Genomic DNA, 18,157 nt, shown 5'->3' on the forward strand with positions numbered 1-18,157 from the left:
TGTTCAATTAACAAATTGTATGGCCCTGAACATTGTGCTTTCTATTTGTTACAGTAACACTACTGACTGCTCAATTGATTTTGACTGCAGGTTCAAATCAACAAAGAACAAGAATTACAGTATTACAGAGACTAAGGACAAGTTTGTGAGATGCAGGGTACAGTACTGTATAGGGATACAAGGAGGAGAAAGAACAAAAACATTTGAAAAGAGCAAAGCAAAGTAGTAATTTATGATCAATTTTGAGCTTCTATGATAGAACATGTTTTCGTTCATCAAAAGACAATGAAGGAGAAACATGACATTTGTTTTGAGATTTAAAATGTACTTGTCCCTTAGAACTATATGTTTTGAACAATGTGTTTTCAATTTTTTGGTGTATCGTGTACTGACTGCTTGATAGTGTATATCATTTTGATCACTTTGTTTATTATTTGAGAGCAGTGTTTGATTTTGAGGACAGGTAAATCTGTTTTGAGGCGAAAGTTTGATTTTGAGCACAGGTAAAGTTTTGAGGCGAAAGTTTCATTTTGCAAGAGGAGTCAGAGGTTTTGTAAATAGTGCTTGCAGATGAGGTTTTGTGTTTATTGTTTTCAGAAAGTGGAGCAAGGTTTCATCAATTCTGTTCTAGCAATTGAGAAAAACTGTAATCCAAATGATGCATATAGTGCTGTAGTCGTCCGTTAGAAAGACCACCTGGATCGGATGGGTTTGGGTGTTCAGAGTTATCAAATGAATTACCTCCAGTCATCCATGCATAGCAATTGTGATTTTATTGTCTCTGTACAAAATATACACATCTTGAATAATATGCAATGCAACCAGTTGAGGCTAGCAAACTAGACAGTCTGTAGGCTACACCAGGTCAGCAGGTTTTTGTTGCTCTAGACATAGTACATGCAAAGATAAACAGGGCTCCCCTCAGGTAGACAGGGTGGAAGTCACCTACGGCAGCAGCTAAGGGACACACAGAGCCAGGGCGCTTTATCCCAAAGGAAAAACAAGAAAGGTTGTTTTTATATGGTGAATATGGTGAAAATATATTTCAGTGTTATAATGTGAGAAAAATGACAAGGGGTTAGCTGGAAGTGCAGGTAAGTACAACAAAGACATCTCTCCATGGACCTGAACCACGCTGCAGACAGTACACTACTGAGAAGACTTTGAAATACTTTCTTGTAGATTTTGTAAAGCATACTAGTATTAAATGAGACCTCAAATGGGAATAGTCTGTCAAGTACGTTCAGTAAAGAATTGGTTTTTGGAACGCTTCCCGTTTTAATACTCAATTTATTCAATATCCTATCCTCTTCTTTCAATGCTCTGAAGCAGGTTATCACCTGTTTTTCATCACCAGTAGAAGGTATCTCCCTCTCTCTTTCTCTCTCTCTCCCTCTCTCTTTGTCTCTCTTTGTCTCTCTCTCCCTCTGTCTGTTTTCCCTCTCTCTCTAAAAAAAATCCTTGGTGATGTTGAGTTGGAATTAGCATTCTAGGTAACAGAACAGCTTGACAACACAGACACGCACACACACACACACACACACACACACACACACACACACATACACCTCCAGTTCTGTTTTTCCAATCTTCCTAGTAATTATGATTCATCCAGTATCACTAGCTGCTTTAACAATATACATTTCTTAAGTGCTTCTTAACTGTGTTAATCTTTGGTGTTTTAGAGAGTGGAAAAAGTGAAGGTTATCTCCCTCCCACACACACACACACACACACACACACACACAGACACACAAACACAGATATACATAAAGTGCAGCTCACATGAGTCTCCGACACTCAAACAGATGTGTAATAGGTCATGTGTGGGATGTTGTAAAAAAAAAAAAAGAAAAGAAAAGGGATGTTTTTTTAAAACAAGTATTGCTCTAGTCTTACTTTTCCTACAAAAAGAGAGAATACACACGCACATACAGAGTGCACTTTGCTGCTGTTGCACGTTAGCCTAGTAGGCACCTACTGCATTCTGTAAATACGGTCTTCATCACAACCCTCTTTTCAGTTGCCAGGGGAACCGCGTTTACCTCGAAACGAGCCATGTTCGATTCAGTCTCGCTCCGAAAATCCCGTAGACTCCAACATGAATGTAGCATATTAATCGCTTCATAAATGTCTGGGGAGGGAGCTGGGATTTTCAAAGTGGCATGTCAACTATGTGAAAGCTGTACGATGTAAAGAGTTAGCAACACAAACTGTTATTGAAGAGATACAACAGTCACAACACACTGACATATACGGTTGTGGAAGGCCAGCGGGCAGACTATGAATGGGTAGTCTAGTTTTTCCCATGGAGAAACACACACACAGTATATACTTGTGCATACACACATACACGCACACACTCATCCAGCATTGTGTATTTCTAGGGGAGAGTATACGATAGGATTTCACACCAGCAAGGCCTCTCTCTCCCACACACACACACACATGTGCACACACACATACACAGCCATGCAAGGCGCCTGTGGATGTGGGAACAGACAAACAGACAGAGACAGCTTTGGAGTTTCTCTATAAATACATATTAGGTTATTTGTGACATCATCATGCTATAGTAGAATTAACTATTTATCGAAAAACAAATGTTCAAATCTCTACACATCTGCCAATCCACCTCTCTCTCTCTCTCTCTCTCTCTCTCTCTCTCTCTCTCTCTCTCTCTCTGTCTCTTTAGCAGTAACGTCTCTCTTTGTGTTTGGTTGTTCCCATCTCCGGTGTCGTTCCTTCTGTTGTCCACAAGTCCTCTGGCTTCTTAGTGGGCCGTGTGGACAGAGTTCATGATCTCCGGGCGGGAGTGCTCCTCTGATCCCCCCCACCCATCCACGGACCCATCAGCCTGGATCCTGTCAGAGAAGCTCCATGCTGATCCAGGGTCAGTGGTGAGGGCGGGTCTGGTCTTACTGAGAGTCCAGCCAGAGGGTTCTGGGGAGGAAGCAGCTGACTCCAGATCTGCAGAATCCTGGTGCGTCCACGTGGAGGAGAATGACAGCAGTGTGGGCGTGTCGAGTCTAGGGGCCAGCCTCTTTTATTTCCGTCGCCGGGCGGGAGAAGGGCGACTGGATGGAGGGATGAGGACCGCTCGTGTTGTCGACAGGTAAGGACAGAGAAGAGCGAGCGAGAGAGGGACGGAGGGGGGAGGTGAAGTTCCCACTATCCTACTTACACATCTCCACAAACACTCACGCACGCACGACATGGATCAAAGCAGTCTCACATCCTCACATCCTCATGCACACGTGTACATGTATACAGCACACACACATACACACACACACCGCCCCCAGCCTGCCCTCTCTGAATCTGTGGTTTACTCAATGACTAGATGACGTTGTCAAACAGCTGCATGGACTGCATGATGTTCTCATCCTGAAAGAGGGAGAAAGGAGAGAAAAAGAGAGAAGTTAGACAGATTGAGAGAAAATGGAGGGTCAAACGAAAGAGAGAAGAGATCGATAAGAAAGAAAAGGGAGAGAAAGAGAGAAAAGGGAAAGAGAACGATCAAAGAGAGAATGGAGAGAGTGCAAGAGAGAGAATGGAAAGAGAAAAAGAAGTGGTAGATAAAAGAGAAACAGGAGGGAATGGGAGATAGGGAGAGAGAGGGCCCGTCAAAGACAGTTCTCAACTGTGCAGTGTAATAGGTTGTAGTGGAGAGAGCGCCGAGCAGGTGACCTTACCTTTTGGCAAGACTCTATGAACTCCTCAATAGTGACCACCCCGTCATTGTTACGGTCCATTTTCTGATGAGAGTACAGAAGACAGACACATTCAGAAAGAGAGAGAGAGATGGAGAGACACAAAAAGAGGCAACGAGAGAGAGACAGAGAGACAGACAGAGTGAGAGACAGAGAGACAGACAGAGTGAGAGACAGAGAGACAGACAGAGTGAGAGACAGACAGAGTGGCAGAGAAAGGGAGGTGAAAGGGAAACAAAGAGAAAAAGAAAGAGACAGAAAGAGAAAGACGGAGAAATAGAGAACCAGAGAGAGTGTGGGTGAAAGAGAGAGAGAGAGAGAGAGAGAGAGAGAGAGAGAGAGAGAGAGAGAGAGAGAGAGAGAGAGAGAGAGAGAGAGGAAGAAAGAGATAGGGTAGCCTTAAGACAGTTCTTTTTATCATGCACTGACAGCTCTCAGTGACAGATAAGCTGCCTGCTATGTGTCCGGAGATTCTGTGCCGAACAATAGAGCTGAAGCTCTAGTTGAACTCGAATACGACATTCCTTTGGTCTGAGCATTCAAAGTCCAGTCAAAGAGATTTATGGCTCATATACACAATATAACACTGGTCATTCTGGGCAATAACATTATTTGGACAGAGCAAGGCAACTCTCAAATATCAAATGTTCCTTCAATTGTATTCATGTTTCAGCTTAATGAATGGGCAGGACTTGGATATCTTAGTGCCAGATAGACAGTAATATGTCAAATGAAATAAAAGTATGTATATGTGAGAGAGACTGAGTTTGAGTGTGTGTGTGTGTGTGTCAGAGAGTGTGTGTGGTGTGTTTGTTGTGGCTGGGTAGGGCAGGCCAGGGACTCAGTCACCCAGTTTGCGGCACATCACAGCACAACCTCAGCCTCTCCAAGTCAGCACCATGGACAGCGCCCCCTGATCAGCACATGTAGACACCAAGGGGCAACCTCTGGGGTTGAAAAATGACGCGAATGTGGAAGTGTCTTAAAGTGCAATACCGCCGATGGTCACCAGGGGCTGGCTCCAAAAAACTCAGCGCTCCAATTGAGTCCCATTCAAAAATCGCCAAATTCTCTCATGAAATACTCATTCTCATGACAGTAAAAAGAAAATATTCCACAATTCATTATGGTGTCTTTAGCAATATTCCCTCCTTCTTATCAGTGTCCTGGTGGTCCATCTGAAAATCATTTGATAATTAAGTAGATATTAGGCCTCAAAGATCGGTATATTTGGGGACGTGGATGGCTTGATTGACAGGTCCACTTTGGAGTGATTGACAGCCCGTTTGCACAAGCGGGGTCTTCTCAATGGAAGCTAACGATGTAAGTAGCGACTTTGCGCAGTTTAGTAGCCCGGGGCATAGAGGCAAGTAGAGGAGAAAGGCCGGTAGCGAGATGGCTTCTCAGTCAGACCCGCCCATGGACCCGTCCATTCTTCATATCCAGTCTATGGCAGAGACCAGCCCTCCGGGTCAGCACCATGGACAGCACCCTGGTGCACACCCCCACGAGAACTCCCAGCTTGTTTACCAGTCAGCCGCCCACTAGCTCCACTATAATAGCCAGAGACTGTTCCAGTGGAGGAAGCTAAACCATGGTCTCTCTCTACCCACCAAACAACGCCACAGTCAGCCTCTACGTCCAAACTCACGACCCCAAACGCCCGTCGGCTCGTTTCCCCCGACGGCCCGAGGCCCTGAGCCCGGGTCAAAAGGGAAAGCGAGCCGAACCCCTCGGCACGCGTTGCCACGGCTTTTCCCTCCCGGGCAAGTGAGCCTCTGTGCTGTCCCTGCCGCGCTGTGCGCCGTATGTGCAGTGTGTGTGTGGTCTGTGTGGTGTGTGCGTCTGCATTGTGTGTGTGTGGTGTGTGTGCAGTGGGCGTGTGTTGTGAGTGTGTTACCTGAAAGAAGCTCTCCACATGCTCTCTGGGGGCGTCGTCCTGCATAGAGGGGTAGGTGCACTTCCCCATCATGTCATAGATGGACCTCATGATGTCCATCATCTCCTAAGGAGGGGAGCGGAACACACGAACATTCATGAAGACACGGTAAGAACATGAACATGAACGGGAAGAGGGTCGAGAGGAGAAAGGAAAAACAGGAAAGGGGTGGGGAGGGGGGGGGGGGGGTTACGATAACCATCAATAGAGAGGGGAGAGGGGGAGAGAGGGAAAGATAGGGGAGAGGGGGAGAGAGGGAAAGATAGGGGAGAGGGGGAGAGAGGGGAGAGGGGGAGAGAGGGAAAGATACGACAGTCAAAGATGTGTGTGCTTGTGCGTGTGTGTGTGTGTGTGTGTGTGAGAGAGAGACAGTGTGTGTATCACCTCTTTGGTGATGCAGCCGTCCTTGTTAAGGTCATACAGGTTGAAGGCCCAGTTTAGCCTGTCTGTGATAGTTCCTCTCAGAATGATAGACAAGCCGAATACAAAGTCCTGTAAAAAACACACACACGTTTCTACAGCGTTTACGGATTCAGTTGTACATTTGCATGTTAGCCAGACAGGCGGATAGACAGGCAAAACTCCAAGCTCGTCATTTTTTATTTTTGTCTTACCTCAAAACTAACGGTTCCATTCTTGTTGGTGTCGAAGGCTTCAAACAGGAAGTGAGCATATGTACTGGAGTCTGGAGGAACAGCAGGTGTATCTGATACATGGCTCTATGCACTATACTAACATCACTAATTATAGACGCACAGATAAATATAACTGTTATTTAAATGTATCTTCATATGAGACCTGTGCTTCCCTAACACATTCAAGCAAGTCGTTTACATATTGTCAAACTATATCTGTAAGCAGAGGCCTGTGTTGAAATGTTTAATGTCATTTGACAGTACAGTAGATAGATTTGCATAAAACACAGACACCATTGATCCATTGGTGGAATTTGGCGGGGCATAGGGGGAGTAAATTGACTGTATGCTCACCGATGGACTCTGCATCTTCTAAAGTTTCAATATTATCATTCTAAACCTGTCTCACTTTACTTCTCTCTCTCTCTCTGTGCCCCTGTCTTGCACAGCCCCTGTGACCAACACTACACCAAGGATTGATATAGTGTGTTCTCAGATGTTCAGATGGAAGGAGTCTCTTTCAACAGAGTAATAATGTTTCTCAGGTCTCAGAGCCAACAGGCAACAGCCTAGTGCCTCACCCGGTCAGGGGTCAAGGGTCAGGGGTCAAGGGTCAGGGGTCAGAGACTCACCTCCCTGAGGGAAGAACTGGGAGTAGATGGTCTTGAAGTTCTCTTCATTCACCACGCCGCATGGACACTCCTAACCAACAACAACAACAATAGGTCTTTCATATCTCCTCTTCCCTCCTCTCTTTTCCTTTCCTTTCCTTTCCTCTCTTCTCCTCTCTATCCTCTGCTCTCTCTTTCTCTCTCTTCTTTGCCCCTCCTCTCTTCTCCTCCCCTCCCCTCCCCTCCCCTGCCCTCCCTTTCTCCCCCCTCTCTCTCCCTCTACAGAAGGCAAGGTGAGGGAGCTGTGGTCCAGACGTACATTTTTGAAGCCTCTGTAGAGGACCTTCAGCTCCTTCTTGGTGAACCTGGTCTGCTCCTGCAGCTTGTCCAGGCCCTCGGGCCGGTGGCACACCGTGGACAGCTCAAAGTCATCCTCGATGCTGTCTGGAGGGAGAAAAGGGAGGGGAGGGGAGGAGAGGGAAGAGGAGAGCAGAGGTGAGGAGAGATGAGAGCAGAGGTGGGGAGGAGAGAAGAAAGGAGGGGAGAGGAAAGGAGGAGACAAAAATAACAGAGGAGAGAAAAGTAGAGGAGAGAAGTCAATAATATACCTGATACACATAAAATAAAGGGGGTTATTGGCTACATTTATCTACAATTATATCTGGGCTACTGTATTTGTATATAGTGCACTAAGTGGCTATTTCTCTATCCATCAACATTGATGTATCTAATAACTGTTATTAAAGGAAATATAATAAAATGTCTGATCAAGATAAACCGTCAAGTAGAAGGCAAAATGATTTAATTGCTAAAAACCCCACATCTAAGTACAGTACACCAAGTCTAGAGGCCAAGGTTGTCATGGCAACAACGGTGTGATTGACAGGTGAGGAGGACATGAAGCCAGAATGGGAGAAGTAATCCAGGCCACACTGTGAATCCTCCACTGCCAGAAAGCCTCGGTAAACTGTTCCAAAAGACAACCTCCAGGTGTCACACTACAAATTGGTCTCCAGCAGAATGAGGCTGAGGTACACAGAACCTCAACCCTGACCCCCCCCCCCCCCCCCCCCCACACACACACACACACACACCTCACCCAGACACTCACCTGACCCAGACACACACTTCACCCAGATCCTGTAGGCTCCCCCCGGAGCAGCACGCCAGCACACTCTCTCAACCCCCCCACCACACACATGCACACACGCACACTCACACACTCACACACACGTACGCACACACACACAAACACACAAACGGACACACACACCCATACGCAAGAAAGCCAGCTTCACAGCAAGTTCTTAGAACCAGACCAAGAGTAGAGTTACACTGGGTCCTTAAACCCAGACCCCCGTTACAGTAGGTAAGCTATTTAGAGTCAGACTAGAATTACAGTGTGTATATTATAAGTACCACAACCAGACCATAGCTGGAACCTAGCTGGTATTTACATCTGCGTTTGATTATGTGGCTGCTGTATGTATGTTTGTGTCTATGTGTGTGTGTGTCTACAGTCTGTTTCTGTTGTGTCCACGTCTGTTGTGTGTGTGTGTGTGTGTGTGTGTGTGAGACAGGGCGTAGAGGGAGTTAGGAGTCACTTGCATTGACTGACAGAGGGAGGGGCGTCGGGGGTGCAGCAGGGGAGCAGCTTGAGGAAGCGCTGCTTAATGGTTTTTTTGCTTTGGCTGCTGGGAGGATTACCTGGAAGCAGCGACCATAGAAGAGATTAGACACGGCGACACGCGCACACACGTGCACGCACACACACGTGCACGCACACACACACGTGCACGGATGGCGTGCATGTACATGCAGCATACACAGCACACCCCTCGCCCCCCCCCTACCCACACACACACACTCCTGCAGACAGTCACATGCAGTAAGACCATGATGCATTTTTTGGGGGTGAATAGTAGAGATTTGCTGACCTGGCTGAAGACAGAAGACCACCTCCCCTTAACACACGCTGCCCCTCTAACACACAGACACATACTGCACAGTTGATACACTATAACTCTTACACACACTCACACACACACACACACACACACACTGCTAATACACTACACTTCTAACACATCAAAACACCCCAATGACACACACACACACACCTTCACAGCAGACGAGTGACAAACCAGGTCCTTTATCACTGTACTACAGGAGAATGATGGCTACATCTATCAAAGTCAAATATGACAGGTATTGTGTGTCCCAAATCCTTCATTTCTCCTCATATCTATATATCCTTCATTCATCCGCACATCCATCGCTCCAGCTTTTTCCATCTCCATCCATTAGGTAATGGCAGTGAAGTGGATCAGAGGCATTTCATCCATGTTGGACCACTCACAGACAGAACTCAACCTCTTCAGAACAAAGCATCTCTTCTGGACCACCCATCTGGCCTGTCCACCAGCATGACGACAACAAGCCAGCCAGTCACCATGACAACAATGATCCAGCCAGTCACCATGACTACAATGTGCCTGCCAGTCACCATAACAGCAATGACCCAGCCAGTCACCATGACAACAATGACCCAGCCACAAGCCAGTCACCATGACAACAATGACTCAGCCACTCACCACAACACCAACAACCCATCCAGTCACCATGACAACAATGACCTGGGTGGCCAACATGAAAACAACCACCGGGCTGGTTACCATGACAACAACATGCACAGTCGCCAGACACACATACACACACTTACTTTTACCCCTGTGTTTCCATGGTAGCAGCCCCTTCACACCCTTCAGTAGAACCCCTGCTGTCTGAGGGATGAAGGCCATGAGCAATTCTCTACCAAGCTCTACTGCACTCTACTCAACTTCACTCTACTCTATTGCCTCTACAGTTTCAATGCTGTTACTCTAAACCTGTCCCACTTTACCGCTCTCTCTCTCTCTCTCTCCCTTCTCTCTGCTTCTCTGTTCCTCTCCGTCCCTCTGTTTCTCCCTGTATCACAGCTCCTTATACTGGACCAGAGCCAGGACCAGGACTAGGGCCACAGTAAACACAGCCCACTGAGCATCAGATTATACCATCCAGCCACAGACCCTGCCCTCTCTCTGCCCCAGGCTTCGAGAGTGTGTTCTAGTGAGAGAAAGAGAGAGATATGGACAGATAGGAAGAGAAAGCTAGAGAGAGAGAATTGAAAGAGGGAAAGAGAAAAAGAGAGAAATAGAGAATAAGAGAGAGAAAAAGTGAGATGGAAAATAAAGAGAGAGAGAGAGAGAGAGAGAGAGAGAGAGAGAGAGAGAGAGAGAGAGAGAGAGAGAGAGAGAGAAAGGGATAGGTGGAAAGAGCCTCTAGGAACATATGCTCTTTATCTTAGATTCTAACCACCTGACAGTACACATATTCAATTAGACCAGCGGCTACAGAGAGACACATACAGACACCATGTGTCCTGATAGGTATGAGTGTGGGGTGTGCCCGCGGGGTCACCACAGCCATATGGACAGCTCTGGGCTGATTCATAGGTCTCATACCACCCACCCTCTCTCTTTCTCTCTCTCTCTCACACAAACACACACAATCTCCTCTATCACACACATTCACTCATCTGTGTCACTGACACACACACTTTTCTTCTCTCTCGCTCTCTCTCTCTCTCTCTCTCTCTCTCTCTCTCTCTCTCTCTCTCTCTCTCTCTCTCTCTCTCTCTCTCTCTCTCTCTCTCTCTCTCTCTCACACACACACACACCAAGATACACAGATCGGAATAACAACAGTTGCATATCATGTAGGTATATCATGTTCTAGTCCTTCCGAATCACACACACAGGTACACCCCCCCACACACACACACACTCACACCGTGTTTGAGCCGTGAAGCAGAGAGATTCCCAACTGATGATGGGAAGGAATGAGGTCATGCTGTTAAGTCACGTATGATTGTGCTCATCCCACACACAAACATTAACACACACACACAGAGTCCCTCACTGCCCCTGAACAAGCCTCCCCACCCTCCAACCAACCAACCAACCTCACCCAACTCCTCAAAACCCCCTTCACTCACTCACCTCCCCCAACCCCCTCATTTAACCCCCCACCCTCACCTCTCCTGGTGAAGTTGATGAGGCCCAGGAAGTGCAGGAGTTTGAGGGAGCTGCAGAGCACAAGGAGAATCCCCAGGGTCTGCAAGCCCTCCATCTCCCATTCCTCTTGGAAGAACAGCTGCATCCTTCTGGAGATCCACACTGACCCGGAGATACCAGCTCTCTCTCTCTCTCTCTCTCTCTCTCTCTCTCTCTCTCTCTCTTTCTCTCTCTCTCTCTCTCTCTCTCTGAACTGTTTACTTGGTTACCTGTCTCTGTCTCTCTAGTGCTCTCCCTCACCCCTTTCCTCTCTCTCTTTGTCTCTCTCTCTCTCTGCCTCTCCTTTTACTTTAGTCTCCCACTATCTCCCAGTAGATGGCCATGCTGTCTCTCAGTGAGGCCCTGCTCCCCAGTGGTCAGTAGTGCGGCCAATTCTACCAATCAAATGTGGTAAGTAGCAGTAGTCCCGGTATGTAGTTGCTGTCAGTGGAATGCACCGGTAAAGAGCTTTGTCTGTGGTTTGTCTGAGAGTACTGGAGCGCTGGTCTGAATCCCTGGGCAACAGGCGGGTTCTTTATAACAAAATGAGTCCAGAAAGGCTGGTTCTGAAGGTCCAAACTGAGTCCAGAGGCTGGTACTAAAGGTCCAAACTGAGTCCAGAGGATGGTACTAAAGGTCCAAACTAGGTCCAGAGAGGCTGGTTCAGGCTGTTTTTTCCTCAGCTGTGGTCAGGAGAGTGTGGAGACTGTGGATGTCCTTCACTGAGCATTTAAGGATAAACTCTGCATCACTTCATATCCATTCCTCCCTTCCTATCCCTCTCCATCCATCCTCTATCTCTCCGTCTATCCTCTCTCTCCCCAGCTCTGTCGCTCAGCGCAATTGGGTCAGTAGCATGAGGGTTGTGTGAGAGAGGCGAAAAGGGAGGAGAGTGAGAGGGAGGAGAGAGAGAGAGAGAGAGAGAGGGAGGATAGAAGGGGGAGACGGAGAGAGAGAATGTGAGGTGTAATGAAAAGAGAAAAAAAATGAAGCTAGCTCCAGGGGATGAACGGAAGAGGAGTTGAGATGTGTGGGGGGGAAAGAGATGGAATAGAGGTGAAGAGCCAACAGGTGTGTATCGAGAAAGGAGAGAGGAAGCGAGGCGTGAGAGGAGGATAGGGAGAGTCGGAGAAAGGGAGGGACAGAGGGAGAGACAGACCTGCTGAACTGTCACTGGAGTGGCTGAGGAAAAAAATGACACACACACCCACTCACACACATACACACACTCACACACAGGTAGGTAAGGTATTGCTGCACTGAGCATGGCTGAAACCTGAGCATTGTGGAGTCTGATGTCGGCGACAGGATGTTGACACTGTCATCTGATCAGCCACAATGCAGCTGCCAAAACACCAGCCTGACTTGACCTAACAGACACACACACACACACCCCGAGCAGGCAGCCACAGACATGCTTTACATACACATAACAAGCAGGCAACTAAACACAATCTAATCACATACACACACACACCCAGCAGACAGACAAACACACTCGAATCACTGTCAATCAACTAGTCTATCAATCAGTTAACTGTTAAGGCTTCAACTAGCAAGGCATAATCAAACACACACACACACTCTTGGCAATGTCAATAACCAACTTTGTAGATACGGCAAAACACTACCTAAGCTGACCTTCGTACATACAGACACGTACACTGTCAGACTGGCTACACATAGTGGTGAGAGGTGAGATAGGGGTTGAGACATGGGGTGAGACAGGGGTGAGACAGGGGGAAACAGATTGAGGACTAGCAGAGCGGTGAGGCAGAGAGAGGGGTGAGACAGGGGGTGAGACAAGATCGAGACAGGTGAAAGATTCGAAAAAAAAGACGAGATGGTGGTGAGACAGGGAGTGAGACAGGAGGAGAGACAGGGGAGGAGACAAGTGCAGGGGCTCTCATAACCACTGAGCCGACTAATCACTGGAGATGAGCCCAGAGCACAGACAGGATTGTTACAGTAAGAGAGAGTAATGGGAGAATGCAGGCCGGGGGAGGCGGCCGGTGAAACGGGGGAGGGGGGCAGAGGTGTGAGATAGGGGGGAGACAGAAAGGGGAGGTCTGGTTTGTCTGCTCTGTGATTAATGGTTCACACGCTCAAATGGAACTCAGCTCCACGGTAACTATCACCTTGGGAACACAATGTCTCACAGAAGAAGTCTCCAAGTCTCAACAGTGGTTTAATCCGATATTCTGACACACACAAACATCACACACACACACACACACACACACACACACTCACAACCTGTACCATAAAGTATGGTAGTTAATAGAAATGTACTCCTACTCTCTGACACATTGAGGACAACTTCTAGGATGAGGGAATGTATTTGAAGGAGTCTGTGAAAGAAATATAGCTAGAAAGAGTGAGAGGATGAGACAGAGAGAGAAAAAGAGAGTGTTTGTGTGTATTGGAAAGTCAGTGAAAGAGAGATATAGTGGGAGAGGAAGGAAGGGAGGGAGGGGAAGAGAAAGGGAGAAGAAAAGGAGAGAGAGAGAGTAAAATATCGAGTAAGAAGAAAGAGAGAGGAAGGTCAAGAGGAAGAAGAGAGCGGAAGAAGAGAGAGAGAGAGAGAGAGAGAGAGAGAGAGAGAGAGAGAGAGAGAGAGAGAGAGAGAGAGAGGAGGAGGGATGAAAAGAAGAACAGATGACATGTAGGTTGTTGATATCCCTGTGTCTGTGTGATATCAGAATCCTGGCACGTGCTGGTGTTCTGTGATCCTGGTCCCTGACTGCTAAATAACGTGGCCTATATTTACTTTACAACTACCAGCTGTCACTACATCTCTCTCTATCTCTCTTCTCTCTCATACCCTCTCTGAAAACACACACACACACATACACACACAGGTAATGACAGACATTGCTCATCTTCATACGAGACCTTCACATCCTTAGTCCCGTTGAGAGAGCAGGCTCCATGTGGTAATTAAAGTGTGTGTGCGTGTGTGTGTGTGTGTATTATGATGAGCCATCTGACCGTCAGTGTATATCCTTAGAGACAGTCTTTAAATAACAAACATCTCCATCCTGCTCGTGACCTGAAACAGGTCTATTACTGAAAAGCTTCAAACACACACTTACACACACATACACACATACACACATAGACACATAGTCGCACGCACATACAAACACACGCACACTTGCTCACACACTCACTCAACTTTGAAATGCTAATCTTATGAAAATGACACACAATTCAATTTTGTCCCACAATCCAGTAACCCCTAATCCTAACCTTGACCCTTAGCCTAACCCTAAACCCTAGAAATAGAAACTGAACTTGTCATAACAAAGAAAATGTCTCACAAGTTAAAAATGTCCTTGTTATACTACTTCTTGTGGGATCTCTGGTCCACAATTGAATCGCTAAGCGAGCAGTCCATCCTTGCCAGAACAAACACACACACAAACACACATACAAACGCATGGAGCACCAGTGTTAGGTAGTGTTCATGCTTCGTATACTTGGTGAGAGTGTCATGAAGGATAGGGCTCCCGAGGCCAGACACACAGCATAATTGAAATACTTCCAGATTTAGATGTCTACCTGGGTAATTATACCTCTCCTAACTCATTAGAAAGTCTCAGTATGTGTGCGTGTGTGTGCGTGTGTGTGTGTGTGTGTGTGTGTGTGTGTGTGTGTGTGTGTGTGTGTGTGTGTGTGTGTGTGTGTGTGTGTGTGTGTAAAGGTGAAAGACAGAAGAGAGTGCTGACAAATGGTGTATAAAATTGGATGACTTGTTTCGAATGAGCTAGGTGAGAGAGCACATTCATTAGCATAGCTCATTTGTTTCTGAGGGTATTTTTAAAACTGTTGTCTGGGACAAAACGATGAATTAGAGAGAACCTTTATAACTTGAGCTACATAGACTAGAGGGTCTTGTGTTTTGTTGGAAGTTGAAACACGGAGAAAAGAGAGCTGCCTTTCTGCACAGACACATCCCCCCCAATATTCAAATATGCCCAAAATATCCCCCCCCCCATAAATGCATAAAATCGTTTTTTTGCTATGCTACGACAGGCCATGCAATGCCGTCCGAAATAATACTAACAAAAGTGTTGTTCCTCCAGTAGGAGCCGTTGAGCGACTGCTGTGGGTACGAACACAACTCTCTTCGAGCACTATATGTCAAACACTGTCCTTTTATTGCTTGCATTACTTTCAAATGTATTAAAAAGTGGAAAACTACAATGGCATATGAGTAGGCTGTATTACTGTCGATTGTGATTTCATGAAGGTTATCGTCTGGCAATGATGCTTAGGCTAATTCCTATCAAAATGATAGCTGTCATAACGTTAGCTGTCAGAACGTTAGCAGTCAGAACGTTAGCTCTTTCAGAATGTTAGCTTTGTCAGAACGTTAGCTTTGTCAGAACGTTACCTGTCAGAACGTTACCTGTCAGAACGTTAACTCTGTCAAAACGTTAGCTGTCAGAACGCTAGATCTGTCAGAACGTTAGCTCTGTCAGAACGTTAGTTCTGTCAGGACGTTAGCTTTGTCAGAACGTTAGTTGTCAGAACGTTAGCTCTGTCAGAACGTTAGCTGTCAGAACGTTAACTCTGTCACAATGTTAGATGTCAGAACGTTAGTTCTGTCAGAACGTTAGCTTTGTCAGAACGTTGGCTCTGTCAGAACGTTGGCTCTGTCAGAACGTTAGCTCTGTCAGAACGTTAGCTCTGTCAGAACGTTAACATGTCAGAACGTTAGCTCTGTCAGAACTGAGCTGTCAGAACGTTCGATCTGTCGGAACATTAGCTCTGTCAGAACGGTAGCTCTAGCTCTTTAGACTTTCTCGTCTTTGAGCAAATTCAATTTGCTAGGTTTGCATTCATTTAGGAGACCTGGAAAGTACATTTTTTAACACATTCATCCAATAACCAACAATGGTGTTGAGAAGAAAGGACCAGAGGAGAGGAGGGTATAGGGAAGGAGAGGGGGAGATAGGACCAGGGGGGTGAGAGGGATAAGTCAGGCTTGAGGGGTAAGTCAGGCTAGAGGGGTGAAAGAGGAGGAGAGGGGGGAGAGAGGTGAGTCAGGTAAGAGGGGTAAGACAGGTGAGGGGAGGGAGGAGATGGTGATGTCACTGATACAGACGGCTGTCTTTCTATGATGGGAATCATCCCTTCATTAATTAAAAATCGAATGAAACTTCATTAGTATATCCCATGTTACAAGCAAATTCACTTCACAGAAGCACGCACATCAGAGGCGATGGCAACAAGCTCCATTTCAAAGGTTCTGTATTGTGCTACAACCCTCCCCTTACACTTTCCCCTTCTCCTTCCCATCCTCTCCCTTTCCCTCCCTGGACTCTCCTCCTCTCCCCTTCCCTTTACTTCCTTTACTCTCCTCTCCCTTCCCCTTTCATCCTCTCACCCCCGTATACCTCCCCTCCCCTGTACTGCAGAATGTACTGCAGTACCCAGACACACCAGCAGAGAGAGATGCGCGCTAAGATGAACGCGACATCAAGAGTTACTTTAGAGGTCTGTGCCACACACTGATTTAGTGTAAAGAGCTTCACTTCTATTTGATCTATCTCTCTCTCTCTGTTTCTCACTTTCCTTCATTTAGATTCAGCTCAAGAGACAAAACAGCAGGAGGGTAATGAAAGGCTTGGTGGTCATTAACTCAGACAAAACCACAGACATACACACACACACACACACACACGCACACACACACACACACACGCACACTAACATTACAGTAATGGTTGTCATTATTCTAATGAGACTAAACAAAGACCATGAGTAGAGAAAATACAACTTTGTAAGTGAAGAAGACACACTGTACGTGTGTGTGTGAGTGTATGTGTGTGAGGGGGCATCCATGTGAGGGTGTAAATGTGTGTGCGTGCGTGTAAACACATGCAAGTGTACATGCGTGTGTGTAAGTGCGTGTGTGACTGCACATCTGTCCGTGTGTGGGCATGTGTGTGGGCATGTGTGTGTGTGATTCAGGGGTAGACACCAGACGTTCTCCTGGTGCTCTCCCATTCCACAGTGAGAGTTCACAGCAGAACATGACAGCAGCCAGAAATCATCCTCTCATAAAGTAGATTTATGAAGGAGAGCGCTGCTGCATCCTGTCACCACGTGGACGACTGGGTGGGAATAACAGATGAATATATATACTACACTATGACTGTTCAATCATACGGGGATGACAGCAGCCTGTAGCCTTTCACGCTCTCGTTCGGTAGAGCTGTAAAACACACACACACAACGGTAGCAAATACACACACACACACACACACAGATCAGCATGACTAACAACCACTCTATTCTCTATTAATATTTTATTCCAGTGATCTCTCTTTTGTTGCTGCTGTTTTGAAAGTGTGAGAAAGAGAGACAGTGTGTGTATGTGTGTGTGTGTGTGTGCGTGTGTGTGTGTGTGTGTGTGTGTGTGTGTGTGTAAGAGAGAGAATGAGAAAGTAGGCAAGAATAGAAAGGAGAAGTTTGAGAGAGAAAGAAAGGAACAGACAGGAGAGGAAAAAAGTGAGAGAGAGTAGGAGGGGAATAGAGAAAGATATAGAGAGGGAGAGAGAGTTAAAGAGAGAGGAAGACAGCTTTAGGGCTAAACAAAATAGGGTTTGTCTTTCTGTCTCCTCTCATATTACAGTTTTTCTGTATTGCTAAGACACATTTCTTGAATGTGTACTTTATACACAGGTTTTCATGAACCATTGACTGTAACGTGTCCCTGAATTCTAGATATGTTCCACCTCATGAGTTTGACATGATGTAAATCATAAAAAGCACAACTATTGCAATTGTCCTTCTTACAGGACGTTGATTTTCGATTTACATTATACAGCAATTGCATTTTGAACTGTTGTTACTGTAGTGTTCACAGTATACAAATAGTAGTACTGTTAGTCAACAACACAAATTCATTACTGTCAATTGTGATTTGGGGAACAAAGGCTAAGAAAACAAGGAAATAAACTAAGCATTTTCACCTGAGCTTTTATGAGGCTTGAGTACGCTACAGTACTGTTCATTCTGGGTCAGCATCCTGTCTCTGACCAGGGTCAGGCCAGAGATGTTCATCAACATCACAGGCAATGTTTTCTCTAGCCAAACAGCAGGGAAAGAATGCCCTTGAATGCCTGAGCCATCCCTGACAAGATTCCACAGC

At 46.3% G+C, this 18,157-nt stretch overlaps 1 protein-coding gene across 2 annotated transcripts in view; it reads right to left on the reverse strand.

Moving 5' to 3' along the window:
* Nucleotides 1-773: 773 nt before the first annotated feature.
* LOC124474157 (Kv channel-interacting protein 2-like) overlaps nt 774-18,157 on the reverse strand; it is an 81,194-nt gene continuing 63,810 nt past the window's right edge. Inside the window, exons 2-9 of one of the 2 annotated variants that reach the window (XM_047030084.1) lie at nt 8,503-8,605; nt 7,218-7,338; nt 6,920-6,989; nt 6,267-6,337; nt 6,037-6,144; nt 5,614-5,718; nt 3,696-3,758; nt 774-3,387 (exon numbers count right to left, since the gene is read on the reverse strand). In XM_047030084.1, the coding sequence (XP_046886040.1) occupies nt 3,340-3,387; nt 3,696-3,758; nt 5,614-5,718; nt 6,037-6,144; nt 6,267-6,337; nt 6,920-6,989; nt 7,218-7,338; nt 8,503-8,605 (689 nt within the window). In that variant the 3' untranslated portion in view covers nt 774-3,339. Of the gene's footprint in view, nt 3,388-3,695; nt 3,759-5,613; nt 5,719-6,036; nt 6,145-6,266; nt 6,338-6,919; nt 6,990-7,217; nt 7,343-8,502; nt 8,606-18,157 lie in introns of both variants that reach the window. The other variant, XM_047030083.1, reaches the window with a different exon arrangement.

Source organism: Hypomesus transpacificus, chromosome 11 (genome assembly GCF_021917145.1).
Source record: "Hypomesus transpacificus isolate Combined female chromosome 11, fHypTra1, whole genome shotgun sequence".
Classification (NCBI taxonomy): Eukaryota; Metazoa; Chordata; class Actinopteri; order Osmeriformes; family Osmeridae; genus Hypomesus; species Hypomesus transpacificus.